The following is a 21739-nucleotide window of genomic DNA, read 5'->3' as shown; positions in this document are numbered from 1 at the left end:
CAAGGTAACCATGATGAATAGGGGCTGCAGCCGCCCATGCCGATCACAACTGATAAAAAAACTTAGTCCAACACCTTTCAACACTCTTTAGTTATTGCTACCAACAGTCAAAACTCACATCAAAATGGTATGCAGCGACCAGCCAAAATTACATTGGCAAAGATGCTAAGTATCTATTCACGCACTCTACAGAACGGCCGAGAATTTACAAGGCAAAACTGACGCAACAGAAGGATCATACTGTTGCTCAGCAAGTCTACGCGTTCCCACTTTATCTCTGACTATACGAGCAGTTGGATACAGTATACGACCTAGCCTAACTCGCAACGCCTATTGCTTTTTCGTTTTGTACATATGGCATATTCCACCCATTTGCTTCAGTACCCTGCTCCTACCTATGCTAACGAATGGGCGTCACCAATCTATAAGCAAGTAATGACTTTTAACATCGATGGCTTTCTGATGACTGAAGAAGTCCGTCACCTTCCCAGCCAAGGCGTAGCATCTGATCCACTACCTTCAGGCTCAACTGCAACATTACCAATTCAAATCAGAAAGAAGGTTCAAAGTTGCACAAGTCAAACTTCCATGCAACTAGCAACATTCTAATTAGATTAAGTGCTCGCATATAAGGTGGTAAAATTGGATTGCTGATGCAAAATTTATAATGACATATGTAGTATACTCACGGCAGGATCAGTGAAAACCATTAGGCCCTTATCGGCAGTAGAAACTAGAAGATTAGTGTTCTCTTTGTTTAATGCAATTGCTGTGATGTCCTGGCCCTTTCCAAGCTCCAGTGTATGAAACACCTAGCAGGAAAACGTTTCTGGTAAGACTTCCATCAAATGACAAACAACGTAAATCAGAAACTTGTTTTAGATTTGTTTGTTTATTAACCTTAAGTTTATGCAGATCAACAAAGCAGATCGAAGGCACGTTAACAGATTGCCTGATTTCAGTTTGCTCAGATATATCAACCTTGCGACTTGATTTGTTGGGCTCATGATCTGCTACCTCAGTATTGTCCTCACACTTGTAATTGCTGGACGAACAAGTTCCAATCAGGGCAAAATGACCATCCATAGAAATCTCAATGCAACTAACTCCCCCAGAAAAAGGTGATAGAACTGAGGTAGCAATAGGGACTCCATTGACTGTGAAGCTAGATAATCTTTTCTTTGATTCACTCCAAACCAATATGATTCCCTGAGAAGACAAGGATACAGCATGCGCCTCCGCTACATGAATCTTCTTTATCAGCCGACCTGTCCGCAAAGAATGTAGCAGCACACCAGACATGTTTGACGAGGATACAACAAGTCCCAAGTCTGGACCAACTGCACAGCTAATTACTTCTCCAAGGTGTCCTCTTAACACATGCATAGGACCTTCGATTCGACACTTCCTGGTTTCTAAAAGGTTGCTCATGCTACTAGGACTAGTAGGAAGAGGGCTGCGTGGTGTCCTTGGTGTTGCAGGTGGAGGTTCAGGAGGATTTTTCTTATGTATAAAGCCTGCCTGATGAATCCTCCAGAGTATAACTGTAGTATCTCGAGACCCTGTCACAAGGTAGTTGCTATCAGGGGAAAGTGCAAGGCAGGTTACTGGAGCAAGATGCCCAGAAGCACTTTCAATTGTCCTTGCTCCGTCTGGGGAGATCAACTTCACCGAACAGTCCGCATGCCCACCTATTGTTAAGACAAAATGGTATTAGAGATGGCATTAGCAGCAGCATCGAAAGACCAAACAATAGAAGCGGCTTAAAAGTATCATAGCAGAATTGATAATAAGAAACAAAATTCTAGAATGGCATTATTAGGGGTGTGCACTTTGGTCTAAAAATCTACCAAAAAATCTTAAAAATTATTTAGATAGAGGAAGCAGTATTCTACATTTACACTAAAGATTCAGCTTCAAACCAACTCTACAGAAGATACAAAGTAAGTCAATTTTAAGGTGTGAAAACAAATAAAGCCAGTGTCAATCCTGAAGGCCTTTTCTTTTGTATCTTCTGTGCGTGATTGTAAATTTGAGGTTTCTTCAAAAGGTAGTGTTGGTATGCAGATAATAAATCCAAAGGACAAACAGTAAGAAAAATAATCACCAGTGATGATGTCTTTGTCACATGTGACAGCAACAATAGCTGAACTACGGATTGCAGAAGCAGCAAACCCTATAGCTCTTGGGAACTCATAATCTTCTCCAGAACTAGTGGATCCTTTGAACATACGCATGAATGCACCACTTGTTGAACTTGCAGCATTTCTACCATGATGAAAAAGGAAAGGTGTCCCTTGGCCATCTGGAGTATTTGGTTGCCACTGGTGAAGTGCCACATGCGCCGCGGGCACATTTATATCTACAACTACAATAGAATCATTTGATACAAGCATGGTACTTGCAGGGACATTGCAGCGTTCTGGATTAGGCAGTACATAAGATTTAAGCTCACTTGGATTCCGGAATATGGTCTGCATAGTAAATCATGAGGGTCAGGTCATGCAAAACAAAAAAGGCAGTAAGAGCTGTTAAGAGTGGTTGTCAATTTTATTACGTATTTATTTTGCAGGGATGTAGTGCTCTTCTATCAAGAAGCATGATAAACAAAATGGAGATACACTAAATTCAAAGAACAACCATACCCTAAAATTCTGTAATGGAGAACTATAGCTAGATTATTAATCCCTCGGATCCATAATGAGTGTCGTGGTTTTAGTTCCACCACACTTATTATGGATCGGAGGGAGTATTTTTTTTTATATCACTTCTTCGCATGGCAATGAATTTCCATTTCTAGCATGGGAAAAGGCAAAACTCAATTAGCTACACAAACCCAATTTAACTAATTGTGGTTAATTAAAAAAATACTTGAACTCATGCATCGGCTAATATAAAGTACCTGCAGTTGTAAGACATCTCTCAATGACTTTCTCTTCATGTGAGGGACAGTCAGCAATTGAGACGGTGTTTGTCCAAAGTAGGCTATTTGATCTTGCATGGCTCGCCGTTGCACCTTAAGCATTTTCAGTAAAATATCAGCAGCCAAATGAAACTGGTTCAAAACCATGTAACACCAAATCAAATAAATAATACTTACTGGATCTGCAATTTTGTCAATATCAACAGTTCCCTCATAAGTGATGTAGAAGAACACATTGTTGGCCATTACCGCATCTTTACCCCTCTGTTTATATCTGCAAAAGGAAGTCTCCATGATAAAACAGCTGTGCATAGACATTGTGCAGGCAAAACATAAGTAGGATATTCATAAAGCAAGTAACCAGGTGTCCTACCTTATTCATGGATGTCAGACACAAAATATAAGCACAAAAACACAAAGGTTGAATTTGCCAATACTGAAAATCCAGATCCTTCATCTTGCTACATTACATAAATCTTTTTCCAAACTAAAAATAGGATGCTCCATCCAAAGGATTTTATGTTTTTTTTAAGCATCAAAAGTGCTCGATTTCGATCCAAAAAGGGGCTTGAGTTTATGAGGTTAGGTTATACTGATGGAAAAAGAGATAACATACTAATGGTGACAAAAAGGTAATGCTTGAAAGAAAGTTCAAACCATCATAGGTACAATCATCATATGGAAGCTTTGCATCTTAGTACATTAGAAAGAAAGATACAGAAGAGTTATGGGTCACATGGATTAAACCTACTAGATTGGCCATATAAGCATGGTCATCCTACTTACAATAATGCATATATTATACTAGTTAACAGTCTCCACCAAATTATGGTGGGTATATTCGAGTGTGCGCTCAAGCACACAACATTCCATGAAGAAATACTCCCTCTGTTCCTAAATATAAGTCTTTTTAGAGATTCCAATAAAAGGCTACATACGGATGTATATAGACATATTTTGGAGTATAGATTCACACATTTTGCTCCGTATGTAGTCACTTATTAGAATCTCTAAAAAGACTTAGATTTAGGAACGGAGGGAGTAGGTTGCAAAAGTAGTAAAATAGAATAGAACAGTGTACCCGAATATTAGATCAATCCAGTGATGCAAATGAGTCGAGACATGCTCACTCTCAAGAGCCTTCCGGTGTTTATGGACAAAATCAACAGGGTTCTCGGCCCAAGGAGGCAACTCTACAGAATCTGCAATGCTGTTCAGTATTACATTACTCTGCAATCATGTATTCTGATACGTACTTCTACACAGGGGAAAATGCATTTACCTAGCTTTCCTCCAAGTTGAGTTGTCCCGAAGTCAATAGAATTTATGTTGGTAAATACCTCAGGGAGGTAAAACATCTCTGGGACCTACATAAAAATTACCATATAATAAAATTGGAGCAAACCCTGAATGGATGTCGGTACCACCCAATCAACATCCAGGAAAACATACTGGAGACACCAACAACTTACTAGCTCTTTTACGTCACTCATGTCTTCCACAACACTATCCCATGTACCAGAAAGGTCAGAAAACATGCGATCAGCATGGTCAAATTTGCCACCTTGCAATTGTATAGATAGTGTGGTAAAGGGCTCCATCCTGAAAAGGTAATACAAGACCTGCAATGAATATTAGTTATCAGTAGAAAATATTCAAATGGTTTTGCATCAAAAAAAGCACTTGGGGTACAGAATAGAATTGTAGGCCAACGGTAATTAAATATTGGATGTTATGTCTCCTAACCAAATGAACAGCATCAGCAAAAGCAGACCGGTAGCCAACCAAAATTATTCAGAAGGGTGAACCTATCAACAGTCGTATCTTAATATTAATACGATGCACATGCAGAGTTTTCACCGATGTAGGAAAAGCCATGTGCAAGCATAACATGTAGGCTCTTATACGGTAATTACGATATCATCTTTTAGTCTGCACATTACAAATTGATTGAGCTAAAAGTTATTGAGAACTACAGAGACCCAGAGAGTAGAATATGATTGGAAATCCTTCAGCGGGAGATAGTACCTAGCTGACATTATAGATAAACATTTGGTTCAGCTATAAAAAGAAGATTATACCGTGCCAGCACTGGAGTAATGTGAACCATAATGAAACTTCGGGATGATTGGATCCTCAAACGTCGAGTACCGTTCTTGGAACTTCTTTAGTCGTTCTGGGTTTAGTGCTCCAACTGGCTGCATCAAATATCCACTACGGTTAGCAGTTTACACAATTAGGGAAAAGATAGAAGCAATAATAGCAGGAGATCAACCTTTGAAAGATCACGGAATGCAGAAGGATCATCCAGATTCAAAACTTTGGACTGGTAATCAGCAATTATCCAGGGGAAAACAGGATACTGCACAAGCATATAAGATTAGTTGAATGATAGGTTACTTTATTAGACATTTAGGCTAGACAAACTTTATGTGCATCAAACTGACCTGAGTTATGTCGTTATAACTGCGCCCAGAAAGAGTGTTCAGTTCCATCAAGTACTCAAAATTGCTAATCTGAAGAAATTGGACATACTTAGATCTTGAAACAACAACAAAAATGAAACATATTTAGTGTTTGCGTACCTCCCAGTTAGCCCAGCGCTCCATCAACTGAGTTCTTTTAAGGATTTGCTCAGCTCTCTGAACAAAATATTATAGATTACTGCTGATCATCATTGCATATTGACAACACTGGAGATTAGGAGAAAAAAAACGTTGCACTAACCTGGGTAGCTAGAAAAATGTCATTCAAATTAGGTGGTTTGGTGTGAATAATCGCCCGATAAGCATTTTTGCGTGCTTCCATATCCTAGATAAAGTATAAGAAATTCAGACACAAAAGTGTAAGGAAGTTATTAATCTGTGTCAGGCATGGACCTAAACCACTATAGTAGAGTATCATAAAGATCGTACCCCGAAATCAAAAAAGAAATTTGACCTATCTACCATAAATAATTCCAAAGCACTTCGTCGTAACAAGTACCTGCAACAAGTCAACAAAATCACCAAATGAGTAAATGGAAAATAAACTCTAAACTACATGGTGTGGTGATTCACAGATGATGCTGCACAGTTATTCAGTCCAAAAGCATAGACACCTTTTGTTCCAACAGAACAGGGTATATGCATCATAGGAGTATGTATGAATCAACTTTTAACATTAGAACCAGATCAGAATATAAAATTTACCGCCTGCTATATATCTGATGTAGAGAAGAGATCAACCAGCTCCGATCTTTATCTTGCTGATAACATTGGCCACTAGTGGATGCATGATCATCCACATTACTGTCACTTGCATGCTCGTCAATTATAAAGTTAATCCTCTTTGATGTTACCTGGGAACAAAATTACAGGTGTGAATGATACCAGCTAACAGCTTAAGTGGGAACTGAAGAAAAAGGAGAATAATTCCATCATATAGATCCTTGTGATTCCGTAGTCATAGTTTCGTATGAAAAAGTTATGTGGTTAAGCACAAAGCAGATCGGGTGCACCCCTACGCATATTGACATCATATTTTTGTGCATATGTTTGCATGTATGTATAGTTGGATACCATAAAAAAAAATACAGATTTGTTTTCATGTACTCCCTCCGTCCGAAAAAGCTTGTTAGACAAGCTTTTTCGGACGGAGGGAGTACACATTTACTAGAACACACAAGGAGTGCATGATTCAAACAATGGAATATTAACACAACATATATCATTACAAGGGATAGATCATAGATGATTACACTAGAGAATACATAAATCAGAAGTAGGAAGCAATTTTAGTCATTATTAATAATGAGGTAGCATGAAGCTTTCTCATCCATCCATACAGAAGTGCCAACAGTTTGTAGCCTGCTACGGAACTCAATGCTACATCAAAGGAAAGAAGAAACTCGCCATATTATTGCACTACTTCAACTGAAATGGTACAGTAATTTTGAGAAACCGTTGAACTACAGAATAAAACACTATGGCAAAATATTGTGTTAAATTAGTGCAACCTTTATTGGTAATAACTGCAACGTATGTGATATACTGTAGCTAAATTGTTAACTAGCCAATCTTAAGAGAACGGACCCTAAATTTTGAAATTCAGAATTCTAGATAAGAACACATTAGATTAAGGATGCCTACAAGATAAGTTAAACTCTACACCATCAAAGCTCAGCTTCGCATTTTCAGGACTGCTCATGGCACTAGAACTTCGTAACTGGCAAGCATTAACTTTTCTCAGTGCTTACTTGGAAGGTTCCACGCACAACTTTCAATGGTCGCACCATCAATGATGGAAGTTCAACTATAATTCTCTCATCAGCTTCAGTTGGCACATATCCAGGTGCAACAACTGTGGATCGAACCAAATTGCGATCGGCAGAAATACCAGAACTTCTTGAATCTACTGATCTTTTCATCGATTGTTGATCTGCTGATGAGGACTGAAGTTGATCAGCACTGCTGTGAGTAGTGTCGGATTCTAACTGCTCAATGTCCTCATTTCTGTCATCCACTGACATGGCCTCAGCAATTACTACCGATGCAGTTGATGGAATGGTGTCTGTTAATGAAGAGTCTGCACCCTTGGGGTTGCATTCATTTGATTGCACAGCAGCACTAAGAAGCTTCCGATCATCATAATCAGCAGCAGCACCCAAATGATCAGATCCCTTATAGTTCCTTTTCATAAATCTTCTCATTCTTGAAGAACTTTCAGTAAAATCTAATTTCCAGAAAATCTGCAAAATGCAGGAGTGAAAAGATATATCAGGATTTGTCCTAGAGCTTTTTTCTCTCTTTTGACACAGTGCTTCTTTTCATGCAGATGTGAAGAATCTTACATGAGAAGAACTCAACTACTCCCAGATGTACCGGTCAACAAAGTGTGTGTCATGATAAAGAAGCTGGGCACGAAAACAGAGATAAAATAAATAAACTAGCTATTGTACATACCCGATCAGGAGTACACAGGGGTTCTTCAAAAGGTCCATATAGTCTTCCCATCTCTGTCAGGCAGTGAAGAAGATGCCGCCATGCTCGAACTCCAGTTGATGCACGATGCCGATTCAGCACATCAGCTTGTGTTTGCCTCTCCATCTGCATCATGAACAAAAATTTATAGGATGTATGGTAGTAAATTCTAAGCATCGGAAATGAAAATATTCCAAGTGGATTTACCTCAACTCGCTGTAAGTTCCGTGCAAAGGCAAAACCAGAAACAAGAATTGCAACATATTTGTATGAAAGGGTTGAAAATTCTCTTCCTGAAACAGGCTTAGAATCAGCTGATTGCAGGCACTCCATCCAAGCAGCACTCATAGCTTCAGATGTATTCCACCTCTTTGCACGGTCGATATCACTTGCACTTCTCCTCTGTCCTGATGTTGCCATTGCTACAGCACTAAGACCCCTTCCTGAACCAATCTTAGCAGTCCGCTCGAGGTCACGTGTAGCAGCTAATGCCGCAGCTTTAGCTCCTGCTTTGTCCTTTGGGATGGACCCAGGCTTGTTGTGCATTGTTTCAACAGGCTTCTGGAAACTTGAGAAGGTCTGTAATCTTGCTGCTGCTTTACGCTCTGGCAAAGAAGTGTCATGCCTACTCAAGGTATTCCTTTGAGGTGTTACTGTTTCGGTTCCGGAGGCACCAGCAGCCATCATGGCTAATGCCATTGCAACCGGGGGTGAGGCAAAAGCAGCAGCCCAGCCAGGCGATATCATTGAAAGAGCAGCCTGGCAACATCTGATAGTTAGTTTTAAACTAGCAAAGACACAACAGCATTTTTTCATCAAAGTTTGTGACAAATTATGAGCATATGATAAATGGCACGAAGCACATTTGAATATTTAGTAACATGAGTTCAGGTTAGTTAGATATCAAAGTGTCCACAACAAAAATGCTAACCAATTGCCAAATACGTAAGGGGAAAAAAGTCAAGCAGACAATAGCTACACTGAGAGACTAATATAAGATGGATCAGAAGGTAGGGCGAGTGTCAACAGGTGTGAATCATATTACCAGATTAGGAGAAGCTAGATAAATCATGTTAGACTATTTTAAGATTATCAGCTTATGGTGAGTCTATGGGTGATTGGACCCATCCAACCTTCCATTTATGGACTAAGGTAAGCAAAATAACAAGATATTCCGTGGACTTGCTGTTTCCCAGTTTAAAGAGAGAGGATACGAGTAAAACAAGCATAACACATATCACCATATTTTGCTAGTGCAATATGCCACTGATGCAGAATTCAGCATTAACACTATGTAACTTCACTGACGGGACTATGGTTGGCTTACAAAGAACCAGTTAGTACCTCGATGGGTAGTGCATCTGCTGCCAGAGCACGATCATCAGCAATGAGTGGATTCCGTCCATCATAAGAAGTTAGCTCATGAACACCAGCCAAAAGTGGCCGCCACCTTCTTAGGATGGCTATAAATGGTGGTAAAATCAGCTCAATGTACTGTTTCCTTAGGGGGCTTCTGTCCCTGCTAATAGCATGCCATACCTGCATCACGAGCAAGATAGCATGAAAATATATGATATTTTTACTGTCCAGATTACTATCTCTAATAAATAAGAAGTTACAGAACGTGTAACGTGATGAACATTTATGTACTAAGTTATCACACAATGATTAATAAATCACAGTAGCTTTACAAATTCGGACAGACAGGTTATTCTTCGGCATTAGAATCGTAGGCAAAGAATAGAGCATGGAATGAAATTGACTATCAGGGCGTGGCATGCTTGTATGCAAGGCAAAGTAACAGACTCACCTCTGAATAGAGAATAGAAGAAGCAACCAACACCCTCTGCCTCTTCGACTCAGTAATAGGCATATTCAAGATTGGGCCAAGCACACTGTACAGTTATAAGAGTTTCAGTAAAATCAAAATTAACATAATAGTAGCCCAGAATAGACAGGCTGACCACCTATGTAATATATTAAGGCAACTGTTCTTCCATCAAAGTTTTGGATATTATTACATAATGGCAAAACAGTATGAAGAAGATTTCTTTCAACATGAAAGACTATTCCAACGCATTTTATATACAAATGTTCAGCTCCTATCAGAGATTCTTAGCACAGGACTCTGCTATGCTAAATGGATTTTCTCCTAAAGTTTTCAGTTAAAAGGTATCAAGTGAACTTTGAGTTTTGTTAACGTTTTTCCTCTCGAAATGGATTCTGGTAGTTCAATGGGAAAGTATAGTTTGTAAATCTTTTTTTCCTGCAGTTGAAAAAGTACATATTCCATTTTGATAATTGATACTTGATGGTGCATAGTATGTACCTCCAAAGAAGTGCAGGCCGGGGTTTCCTTGTAGATGAGTGACTGTTGCCATCAAATGGCACCAGGCTTCCTTCTGATATGACGTCCTTTATACTAGTGTTCTTCAAAAGAGCATCACCTTCACCATTGTCATCCTCCCTCATCGAAACAAGAGTCATTCTGAGCATGCAAAGAAATGGCTGATCACTATCTAGCAATTGATAAAGTGCAGCCATAACCCCCATACCAGGGCCAGACCCCCCTCCAATACCAAGACCACCACCAAGTCCAGAATCATCTAACAAGAGTGCCTGCAGCACTTCGAGTGATTTCTTCACAAGTGGAAGCTCAACCCAATTCCCATTTGAGTCCTTCTCTAAAACAGATCTCCAAGATTCTAAATCACTTCCACCACCACCAAATAAATCAGATTTGGATGGAACGCCTACACCATACCATAAGCGGCTTCTGTATTTCCAGCTTTCTGCGAGATCTGCAATGCAGCTCCCATAAGACACAAAGGCATGCTTGACAGATTCATATGGCTCAGCTGCTGCTGCTGCTGTAAGGCGTTCCATCACGGCAGCAGAAATTTGTCCATTTGCATCAGCCATAGAAGTAAGCACCTGCTTTGGTCACACAGAATCAAGAATAAATGCAGCACTCATATGAATAAATTTTAAAAACTATCTGCCAATCTGTCTGCAATATCTAAAATTATACATAAGCCATAAAGGAACACTGGATTACATGCAGGTTCATTAGGTAACCAGAAAAAATACCAAAATTGATGGTAAATCTTAAAAAGGGAACCTAATTTCCAGTAGTGCTTATCGACTTCACAGGTATTTCATGCTGCCACGTGTGAGTGCTTGTGCACACTAATAGACAGACTACAAGAAACTTTCTTGTAGAACACCTCTATTAAAGTGGAATGTGTCTTCCTATCTATAATCTGTTAAACAAAAAACTTACACTCTGTTCTACATCCAATTTGCAGTAGATCAAACATGATCAATACCTGTAATGAGAAATATCCTAGCATTCCCCATGCAATAAATTGCTCCGGTATTAAATGCCAATGCAGGACAAGGTGGGCAAGCTGACTAGGTTGAAAAAAAAACTTTTGCTACATATCCTAGCCATGAGGAGTGTAATAGCTACTACCACTCTAACTTTTTATAAGATGTTTTTGGAATCTATGACAGTATCAAAAAACGTCTTATATTAAGTTACAGAGGGAGTACTATATAAGGCTAGTAAATGATATGCTAGGATTCCAGGAACATGGATAAAGTATGAAATCAATCTAAAAGTCTAAATCCAGGTTAATATCATGATTTTCCAACAACATGACACATCATCTTGAAGGAAACATATCTATCCAAGATGGCCATATTGCGTATAAAGGTAAATGTAAAAGTACTCAAATTTTAATCCCTTTAGAAATAAATATCCATTTGATCAGAATAATGCCAATAACTGACTTGAATATAAATGTCTGCAGTCTGCACTTCTTACATCTAGTGGAAGGCCACCAGCATCACTGGACAAAGATGACCGCCTTGAGAGTCCAGTATCCATATGCTCACTACCAGCTCTGCTCAATGAATTTGTCCGACTGGGAGCAGACGAAGCAATGGAGGCGGAAGAAAAAACACTATTGAGTACACGGGACACACAATAATGTTGGCCTTGTGTCCTCAGATGATCTTCTACAAGCATGAGGATAACTATTGCATTTTCTGCTAGTGCTACTGAGAGATGAGCAGCATTTTCTGCTTGCACTTTTGCTTCTTCAGGAGACAAGCCCTCAGCAGCAACACCAGCAGCAGCTGCTGCAATTACTTCAGTCTGTTGCAGGGCAAGCAAAAGGAAGGCACATTACGAATAGAGATAAAAGTATAAAGTAAAAAATGGAGTTGGATATTGTTCAAGTCCAAGGTAACATTAGTAGCATGGTAGTTATTGTTCAAGTTCAAAAGAAAAAACAAATGGAGTTGGATATATGCCGTCCCAGTAACATCATAAATAACAGTGCAATGTTCTTGGCGTTGTAGTGCTACATCTAGGTGCAAAGTGTCGCTTGCGTGTTCAAATGGGGTTGTGGAAATGCGAAGGTATCAATTGTGGTGTTCTACTAGTTCAATCTGAAGGGTATCCCAGAATCTGTCTAGATTTACACTCGCCTTTTCCCATAATTTTTCAAAAAATTAGGCCCTCTTTGCGTTTCAGCATCCAATACCTAGAGTATTTTCCTATAAAAACCCTTTAAACCAGAAGAAAATGCTACTCCCTCCGATCCATAGTAATTAACGCTGAAGTTGTACTAAAGCAGCGTCAATTAATATGGACCGGAGGAAGTACGAAATTTCTATTTATGTGGTATCAATGCACTTTTTCTATTCCTGCCTTTACTGTGCTTTTTCTATTCTTTTGGGTGATACAAAGAGGGCTTAAAATGGGTCAGGACAAACAAACTACATCACATGACAAAGAAAAATCAACTAAAGCAAGTAGTAACAGCAAAGAATGTAAGAAACAACAGCTTGGACATGCATAAGAATGCAAGAAAATCTTGTCGAGAAAAGAGCACTTACCTGAACTTGAAGCTCCCTGGCAGAGAAATCAAGCAGGTCACCTAATAATCTCCTTCTGAAAATTGGTAATGACTGTTCGCGCCTAAGAAGAACAGGTACCGAGATTGTAGTTCAGCTTTACAGACATACACATATACATGCAAACAGAGAGAGAGAGAGAGAGAGAGAGAGAGAGAGAGAGAGAGAGAGTACCTAAACCGTTGGTCTCCAGTGCTAGATCCTCCAATCAATGAAAGCCACTCTGCGCAATGAATTGTAGCCTCCACATCCTATGTTGTGACAGCAATAGCAAAATCTTTCAAGTTACAAGGCGGAGCTGGTAGTGATACAATCAACCCAACAAAACCCAGAAAGAAGGTTGCACGACCCAAAAGCAAAAGCGTTTCTGAGTAAATTGATCTGGAAAAGAAGTTATCTTACCCTCCACCCATCTTTTTGTCGCATTGAATGCTCCAACATGATAATCAGGAAATTGTGTACAAGGTCTTCAATCTCACCAATGCTTACACCATCGACATATTTTTTACTACCCTTCTATAATTGTAAACATCTGAATTAGAGGTATGGGTAGAACACAGTACGAAATGTAGTCGATGAAACTAGTGCATTCTATATAATTTTAATTAGAACATGAAATAATGTCAAAAGCTTGTGATACTTACCTCATGATTATAAATCAAAACCTCTAAAATCCATTCTGGCCATTCTGCAATTGTGGTCATTGTGGTTCTATTCTCAGGATGACTGCAAGCCAAAAACAGAATATCCTGAAATGATACAGAAGGAAATTTTGAGACCCTAAGAAAATAAGCAGGTAAGCTGGCAAACAAGGTTACAAAAAAAAAGCAACAATGGAATAGAGCAAACAAAATTAACGGAGATCATGAAATATAAGCATCCGGAGTTGCAGACGTGCAAGTATTTGGCGACATGACATCATCAATGCGCACCTACACTACACAAATAACACAAATATCTGTAGATTGCTCTTTTGAGTTCTCCGCTGACTTTTACTGATGACCTTGACCACTGCTAAGTATGCATGCCGTTTGACTGAGAATGGTTTGTGTAATGTAAATGAAGCTGAAAAATACCAAAGTTACAACTCCAAAACCTGAGGGCATGATTGGATCCCATGCCACCTTGCTTTCCAAGGCGAGGAAAAACTAGCTCACATAAGCAATAGCTCAGGAAAGAAAGGTTAGCAAAGCTAGGTGTTTGGTTATTTTGTCTTGAAAAGTTGAAAGCATAAGATGAATTCAGAATTATGAGGGTCTATTTAACACAAAGGTAAAATTGTTGTAAGAGTATGCAGCATTTATTTCAAACTATTTGGTGGACACAACATGATATAATTTTAGCCTTAGCAACGGCCTTGCCAACATGATAGAATCAATTGACTCTCCTCAGTGGGCAAGTTTTCCCTTGCCTGTATGGGCAGCTAGTTTCTGTTAAGATGAGGGAAATCAATGGCAGTTCAAAACTAGCACAAAGCAGACAAAGTAGGTTTGACACGACAACTGGAACCATGCACAATAACAAAACGCACCTGTATAGCACGAGCTTGGAATGACCTTGGTGCATACGGAAGCGTGCGGAGCAGCACTAGCAGAAGTTGAATGTGTTCAAAACGGTGGCCACAATCATATAGGTTCAGATTTTCATCAGCTGAAGAAACATTAATCTGCATTCAAGACAACAACATCAAGGGTAGAAACTTTCGACTGTGGGGGGCATTTGCGTAAATAAGGGCAACTGAAATTGTAATCAACGTACCGCAGCAGAAATTAAAGCCATATAGACATTTGCAGTCATAAGCCTCCTTGGGGCTGCTTGGAATGCTTTCTGTAACGCAAAAAGTAACAGTGATACTCTGTCTTCTGACATAGTATTTCCTTCGTCATGAACTGTCGTCAGAAGACCATCAGGTAAATTTGGATTTGAAGAACTCGAGGCAAATTTTAGGTGTCCTGATGCAACTAGAGCACCCAGAATGCGAATGATTCCAACAACGATTCCATCACTTTTGTCAACATTGTATACATTATTCCGGACGTTATCAGCAGTAATTGAGAAGTTGATGCCACCCAAATTCTTTATGAGCTGATTCTCAGAGTTAGAAATCTTTCTTCCTATTTTTGCTCCCAACATCTTAAAAGAAGCACCATTTGTTTTTGCAGCTTCCTGTTCAGTGTCTTCATGAACAATGGATTCATGCTGTTCAGCTAACTGACTTTCATCATCCTGGTAATATCCTTCACCGGTCATAGCTTTTGCGTCAGAACCCTCATTACTCACTACATCACATTCACTTAAATTTGCACTATTGTCCAAAATATGGTTATTGCCAGCTTTAGCTTCTCGCTGTAGAAGAACGAGAAGTGCTTCCACACCACCACTAGATATAAATGACTGAGCAAACATGTTGGCTCTAGAAATGTTAGGCTGCACAATCAGCCTATAGATGAGGTGAAGCAACCTTGCTACCTGCCAACGAGTACATTTCATAAGATCATAAGGAACAGCTTCATACTAGATTGTCAATTAAGCTAGCCACATTAGGCGATCTTACACATACTTTGTTACACTTTCATAAGAGAATACGTCCTCCTATCCAAAATAAATCAATATACATCATGAAATTATAATTCATTATAGATTCACTAATATCAACTTGACGTTTTGGATGCTACGTAGTACTCCCTCCGTAAACAAATATAAGAGCGTTTAGAATACTAAAATAGTGATCTAAACGCTCTTATATTAGTTTACAGAGGGAGTACTTTTTCTCTTATAGATGATCAAACTTAAAAATATTTGGATGGGAAAAATGCTGAAAGGACCTACATATTGGGAAGGAGGTAGTATATAACATATCACAAAAGAACAATATTGTGCAACCACATGCAATCTTTAAGAGCATACAGTCAATGTACTTGCAATGGTAGGTGCCATTCACCTGATTAGGTTGTGGGCAGTCAACAATAAATCCAATCAAAGAGCAAACATCATCCGAAGCAGCCGTGGAAGATACTGCTCCTAGCAGAAGTTCGATAACAACCAAAAGCTCATCAATCAGAGCATTCACTTCACCCAAGGATCTCTTTGTTCCAGTAAGTGGTAAGTTATCGATAGAATCTGGTTCCCGAATCGCCCAGTAACACCTTCTGCAACCATCAAGAAGCATTTGCAATGCATTTGCATCTCGCATGCAAATAGACTCAGTAAATACCATGTCTGCAAGTGAGGACAGAAGCTTCTTCTGTAAACCGTAGTTGCATGAACTCCACATCTTCAAGTCCAACAGCAAAGTCCTGAAAAGCTGCACTTTAAGCTCATGATTGTTTCTTTGAGATTGGCACAAAGATACAATTGCAGCGACTAGCTCCTCATTAGTCACTCCCTCTTTTTCTCCACTTCCCAGCTTTGAAGATGCTTGCAACAGATAATGTAAAACGCGTGACAAAAGCTCAGGTGCACATGTACGGCATAATTCTTCATTATTGCCAGGATGTTGAATAGCCAGGGAAATAATCCTGAAGATTGGAGCAGAAAGGGAAGCAGTGGCAAGTGACAACGACAATTCACCAAGTGCAGGCTCAAGAGTATCCATCTGCACACCGCTCACAGTTAATGGAAGTAAAGCCATTGGACCCCCATAAGCTAAGGCCCACAAAGATTCCGCAGGCCGCACATGAGGTGAAACATGAACCAACCCAAGAACCTCTGCAGGCCTTCGATGAGTTCCTGCAATTTAACAGAAGAAAGCATCAATAAAATCATATATAACAGAACATTGCTCAGTACATTCAGAAGTAACTGAAAATTTCAACATTCAAATGTCCCAGCATCATTCCTACAACAAAAACTTGACAATCTGATACAGATAACATAAAAGCAATGACAAATACAATATAGTGGAGAAGGATTATCAAATAGCTCTGCACACTGAAAATGGCATAGATGACTCAAGACAATGTGATCCTGACTCAGTGATTTGTCAATTATTGGTAGCAAATATTTAGATGACTCAAGATAATGTGATGTTGATGTGTCCTTTTGTAGCTCTTTATACTTTTGCCCCCCCTTTACGCATGTGGCAGTGGCCACGGTTGTTTAGGCCTCTTTGAACCTGTTTGAATAGCTTTGAAGTTTGCACATGGATGTTTTTCTCTTGTTTTTGTTCCATTATCAGTTGATAGTGGAACCCAATCTGTTTTTTTTTGGATCATATGAAAAAAAATAGATTAAAGAACTGACTCATGAGTAAAATATTGATTTCTATGCAAGAGTGAATGCCTTGCTGATGGCAATTCTCAAATCTTTTCTCTCGTTTTTTCGAGTATGATGCATCTTCTGTTGTCTTCTGGGAAAGGCCTATTTTGGGATCCTACAATTTTTAGGCTACAATTTGTGATCGTACACAACTTTCAAAAGGATTTTATTATAGGGCCAGAATGAGAAAGTTGCTGGACCATGATAGGACATTCAAAAGGGCCTCCCCTATAGTTTTTTTTTCCTTTTAGAAGGTCCAGAGAAAGACCCATCCAAAATTGATGGGTTAAAATAGTAACTATCCCTTGTGCAGATGATTAACGCCACCTCTTTATATGGCTTAAAAACGTAATAGTACTATGTTTTGCCCAAGAAAAAAAATGGTTTAGCTGATTCTCAGTTGACTATAACTTCTGTAAATCTCAGTCATCTAAAATTGCACATCATTTAACCAAAAAATGCAGTGTTGAAAATGTGCAATTTTAATCAAACTTAACTGCAATTTCAGTCTTTATGTTGTAAATGGGATGAAGCGAAATGACAATAGTTGGATCTTGATCCGAAGGCCTAAAAATGTAACTGAGATTTAGCAAAAATTCAGGCATCAGTTTCTAAGTTACAAAGTGTTTCTCTACCTGCAAGACTGCATAGCTATTCCACTTGGGTAAATTAAATCAAATTTTAATTCTCCATAAACATAGAATGTACTGCTTATAAAGGAAAACGATCATAGTAACATTAATGTAAAAAGAAGAAATAGAAAGAACCTGCTGAACCAGAAGGGGAAGCATCTGGACAAAAACGGCCACTGAGAAGACTAGGGTGATAAAGAAGGTGCAAGGAGCCCCCAATCTCATGGTTCAGTGCAAAGCTCTCTTCTGCCATGTTCTTAATATGGTCGTTCGTTGCCTTCCATGGAAAACCTGCACCATTTCCAAAAGTGGGAAGTATATCTCCTCCCCGGAGTGCCAGCCGACTCATTCTGTCTGGACCTATTGGCTCCCGGAAGATGTAGATGGGGCCCATTTCGGCAAACAATGGACATTGCCGTCGACGCCTCTGCAGGCCTGCAATAGTTGGTGGTGGATTCGTCCCAATGCAGCAAAATGCCAGCGGTTTCGATATGCGCGGGAAATCAAAAGCACGGCTCTCATGCAGGCTACCATCCACATACAACCTCAATTCACTGTCTCCCTTCCCAAGCAAACCATGCTTGTTTGTGTGCTCTAGCCCAACAAAGTACCAGCGCCGAGGCTTGAACGCATAAGTGAAGTGCAGAGAAGCCTTCTTACCCTTCCCGCCCCCGCTCTCCACCACCAAGAATTGGCCATGGAAGTAAGCCTCCACACCCTGGTTATCCGAAGAGAGAAAGCTGAAAAGCCGTGGCATGTGTATTGTACCTTCTCCTGCAAGGGCACTGGCCGCTGCAGCTGCTGACATTGCTGATGATTTTCCAGATGTTGCTGCTGCAGCCGCAGCTATGGCAGCAGCGGCTGTTGCTGTGCTAAGTGTGTCAGAGAATGATTCTATATAGATCCAAGTAGCAAATCCATAGCCACTTGAGAAGGGCCACCTGCTATCGCCAGGACCAAGCAGACCAGAGCTCTCCCCATCAAACTCAAACGTTGCAGCAGGACCTCTTGCTTCCTCGCTACCCATAGCTTTCTCAAGTGCCAGCATCAGTGGCGTGGCCCAGCTTGTTCCGAGCACCTTCTTAACCAAGCCAAGCCAGGAATGGAGGTCCTTCACACTAAGTGAGTGGCCACCCAAGAGCTGAATGCACTGAAGCAGTGGTGTCCCGTCCCAGCTACTCGGGGAAGTACTACTCCGGCCTGTTCCAACGAACAGCTTCTCTGCAGACTCAAGGAGTACAGCTAGGAGGCCTGACGAAGAGCACATAGCACGGTTACGGGTGCAGGCCCTTAGCGCGGCGTGCAGGCCCACAGCCATACGAGTGCGTGGTGATGGCTCCTCGCTGAAGGGGAGGTGAGGCAGGAGCTCCGCTGCAGTGATGGCGGCGCCCGAGTTGGACATGATGCTCGGGGAAGTGCCAGTGCCAGTGGTGTCCCTAACCTCATCGAGGCCATCCACGCCGCCCATGGTTCCGAGCAGAACGTCAACGACGGAGTGCGGTAACTCGCCCTGCCCCTCAGAGACCATCTCGAGGAGGCAGTCCATCCCACCCCCACGATTGCCCATGACCGCCGCATCCACAGCCCGCACCACCTCCTGCGGCGCGTCAGCTGGCACTCCCGGAGGCCGATGCCTACTCCTCAGCGGTGGTGAAGGATCCGGCGGCATCGTGGGCGTGCCAGTGCTCATCTTCGGAGTTGACGTCCCCTTCTCAACACCCACCTCCTCGCTGAGCGAAACCGCGGCGAACTGCTGCACGGAGCCCTGCTCCTGAGGCACCGGCGAAGGCTCCGGCGTGCCCGTGCTCGTCTTCGGAGTTGACGTCCCCTTCTCAACACCGACCTCCTCGCTGAGCGAAACCGCGGCGAACTGCTGCACGGAGCCCTGCTCCTGAGGCACCGGCGAAGGCTCCGGCATGCCCGTGCTCGTCTTCGGAGTTGACGTCCCCTTCTCAACACCGACCTCCTCGCTGAGCGAAACCGCGGCGAACTGCTGCACGGAGCCCTGCTCCTGAGGCGCCGGCGAAGGCTCCGGCATGCCCGAGCTCGTCTCCTGACTCGACAGCCCCTCCTCCACGACCACCTCATCCGTGAGCGGAACAGCCGCGAACTGCTCCGCCACGGGGCCCTGCTGTCGGGCCGTCGGGAGCGGCGCCGACGTGCCCGTGCTCGTCTCCTGACTCGACGCCGCCTCCTCGACGCCCACCTCGTCGGTGAACGGCAGCGGCGTGAGCTGCTCCACGGAGCCCTGCTCCCGAGGCGCCGGCGGCGAAGTTGGCGTGGCCGCGCTCGTCCCCGGACTCGACGGAGCCGCCTCGGCACCCGCCTCGTCGGCGAGCGGAACGGACGGGCCCTGCTCCGGAGGCGGCGGCGAGGAATCGCGCATCTCGTGGGCGTCCTCGGCCATGGCGAGGGCTCACTTCATCAACGCCGCATCCGAGGAAAGCCTTCCGAATAAAAATGCGAGCGGAATTGGTCAACGATAGTGGGACAGCGAAGCGGAGACTGGTGGTGGTGGGGAGGAGATCGGAGTAAACGGCGGCGCGCAATGTGGGCGCGGATGCGCGTAGATCTAACTGAGAGGCGGCCGGGGGAATGGCCGCGAGGAGGGAGGTGGGATCAGCGGCGATGCGTGACGAGATCCGGGATGGGGTGGATGAACTGACGAAGAGGAAGGGGGACGCGGCCGATTCACGGGTTGCGGCTGGCTGCAAGGAGTAGCTAGACGTCCAGCTTACTTTTCAGCTCCGGGTTTGGGCTTAGGCCCGTCAAGGAAGGAAGCGAGGTTACCAGCTGGGCCCGTGTTGGCGGCGACTGAAGGAACAAGCCAGCGGCTAATCACTTGATCATAAACACCATTTGATGCGCCATTAAGAAAACACAAGTTAATCCCTAAAAAAAACACAAGTTAAGGTATAAAACACCAATTGATGCCACGTCAAAGAAAAATAATGCAGACGATATATCTAGATTATATACTATATATTAAGGAAATGCAGACGATAATTGGAGGTACTACATGGTACTGGCAGGTATTCGGTCCAAGTACAAGACCATCGAAAGTCGTGCGGGGATGTCAGTTCTGGAGCTTGATGGCGTGTCCGGGGACATGTTGCCCCGGTCTGATTCGTTCAACGGCAATGGTTTTGCTTCTGGCAAACGATTTTGGAGGTCTGTAAAGCTGCTGATCAGCGATGGAGCCGCGTCGAGCTCGCGTATAGAGGTGATCTGTCTTCCGTCCATTTGGTGGTCGCTTCGGTGGTGTCCAAGGAGGGAGACAGGCGCTGTTTTTTGGATAGGTTTATCCTATCTTTTCAGGTCTGTAAGGTCGGTGTGTACGTGCCTTGTAACTTAATTTCATCTTATAAATGAGACACGTATTACCATGCAAAAAAAAGTTGCTCCAACTTCCAACTCAAAAAGAAAAAGTTGCTCTAGCTTCGCTTTAACAAAAAGTGCGAAAAATCGGACCAACACAACACATCAAGGAGAGTACAAGAGGACGGGGCGTCGATCCGTTGGCTGGGCAGCTGAGGTTGCTGCCAGCCCACCCAAGTTCGAGTTACGGCACGGACATGCGGTGCTCACGGAGTTTCTCTTATAAAAAAAGCCAACGAGGATTAGCCCTTGGATTGGTTTTTTTTAAGAAGAGTACAAGAGCAGATCCAGCATTGATTGCACGAGCCCGCAGCAGCGATCGGCCGCTGGAACGGGCCCAGCAGTGACTTGTACACGAAGGAAAGGTACGACAGCACACCCGACGCCCCTTCCCACGACTGTGATCTGCGAGCGGAGCGATATGGGAGCAAGGATCGCACGTGAGTTACGCGCCGTGGGTCGGTTCCGGCGGTGGTTGTTTCGGTCGTGCGTTCGTCTGCCGTGTCGATCGCGTCGTCCAGCCACAGGGCTCCAGGTCTACTCTGGCCAGGTCCTTCCAGTTTATTCTACTGTTCTTCGCCTGATTTTTTTTCCCTTTAATTAACTAGGCACTCGACGAAACGTGTTGGCTGCTATCCTTTTACTAGTCCAACAAAGTTTTC

General features: G+C 42.3%; 1 protein-coding gene across 3 annotated transcripts; it reads right to left on the bottom strand.

Moving 5' to 3' along the window:
- Nucleotides 1–54: 54 nt before the first annotated feature.
- Nucleotides 55–20416, bottom strand: LOC123054220 (BEACH domain-containing protein C2). Of its 3 annotated transcripts, none has more exons than XM_044477941.1 (31): nucleotides 17835–20413; nucleotides 15752–16539; nucleotides 14569–15279; nucleotides 14342–14476; nucleotides 13455–13559; nucleotides 13213–13326; nucleotides 12985–13061; nucleotides 12793–12874; nucleotides 11714–12046; nucleotides 10214–10821; nucleotides 9695–9779; nucleotides 9229–9423; nucleotides 8092–8643; nucleotides 7867–8010; nucleotides 7161–7652; nucleotides 6115–6263; nucleotides 5839–5908; nucleotides 5651–5734; nucleotides 5509–5565; nucleotides 5371–5439; nucleotides 5199–5285; nucleotides 5005–5121; nucleotides 4396–4545; nucleotides 4206–4290; nucleotides 4005–4125; nucleotides 3101–3197; nucleotides 2903–3016; nucleotides 2108–2474; nucleotides 901–1691; nucleotides 690–812; nucleotides 55–529 (listed from the first exon to the last, which is right to left on the bottom strand). In XM_044477941.1, exons 1-31 carry the CDS (start codon nucleotides 20104–20106, stop codon nucleotides 443–445), a joined length of 9261 nt encoding a protein of 3086 aa, XP_044333876.1. In that variant the 5' UTR covers nucleotides 20107–20413; the 3' UTR covers nucleotides 55–442. The 3 variants fall into 3 exon arrangements, 2 of the variants coding, with proteins under 2 accessions (XP_044333876.1, XP_044333877.1); XM_044477942.1 differs by having other exon boundaries at nucleotides 10214–10818; XR_006426084.1 differs by lacking the exons at nucleotides 55–529; nucleotides 690–812; nucleotides 901–1691; nucleotides 2108–2474 and having other exon boundaries at nucleotides 4005–4133; nucleotides 17835–20416.
- Between the last annotated feature and the right edge of the window lie 1323 nt (nucleotides 20417–21739).

Source organism: Triticum aestivum, chromosome 2D, assembly GCF_018294505.1.
Source record: "Triticum aestivum cultivar Chinese Spring chromosome 2D, IWGSC CS RefSeq v2.1, whole genome shotgun sequence".
NCBI classification, from domain to species: Eukaryota; Viridiplantae; Streptophyta; class Magnoliopsida; order Poales; family Poaceae; genus Triticum; species Triticum aestivum.
Note: the sequence above shows the minus strand (reverse complement) of the source record. Positions and strands in the feature narration are given on the sequence as shown.

Bases quoted from the DNA above. Each gene is read 5' to 3' on its own strand.
- LOC123054220 (XM_044477941.1), bottom strand. From the start codon at position 20,106: ATGGCCGAGGACGCCCACGAGATGCGCGATTCCTCGCCGCCGCCTCCG. The intron at 12,875-12,984 runs GTACTCTCTCTC...TGTTCTTCTTAG, and splicing joins ACTGGAGACCAACGGTTTAG to GCGCGAACAGTCATTACCAA. The intron at 1,692-2,107 runs GTGATTATTTTT...TCTTAACAATAG, and splicing joins TGACAAAGACATCATCACTG to GTGGGCATGCGGACTGTTCG.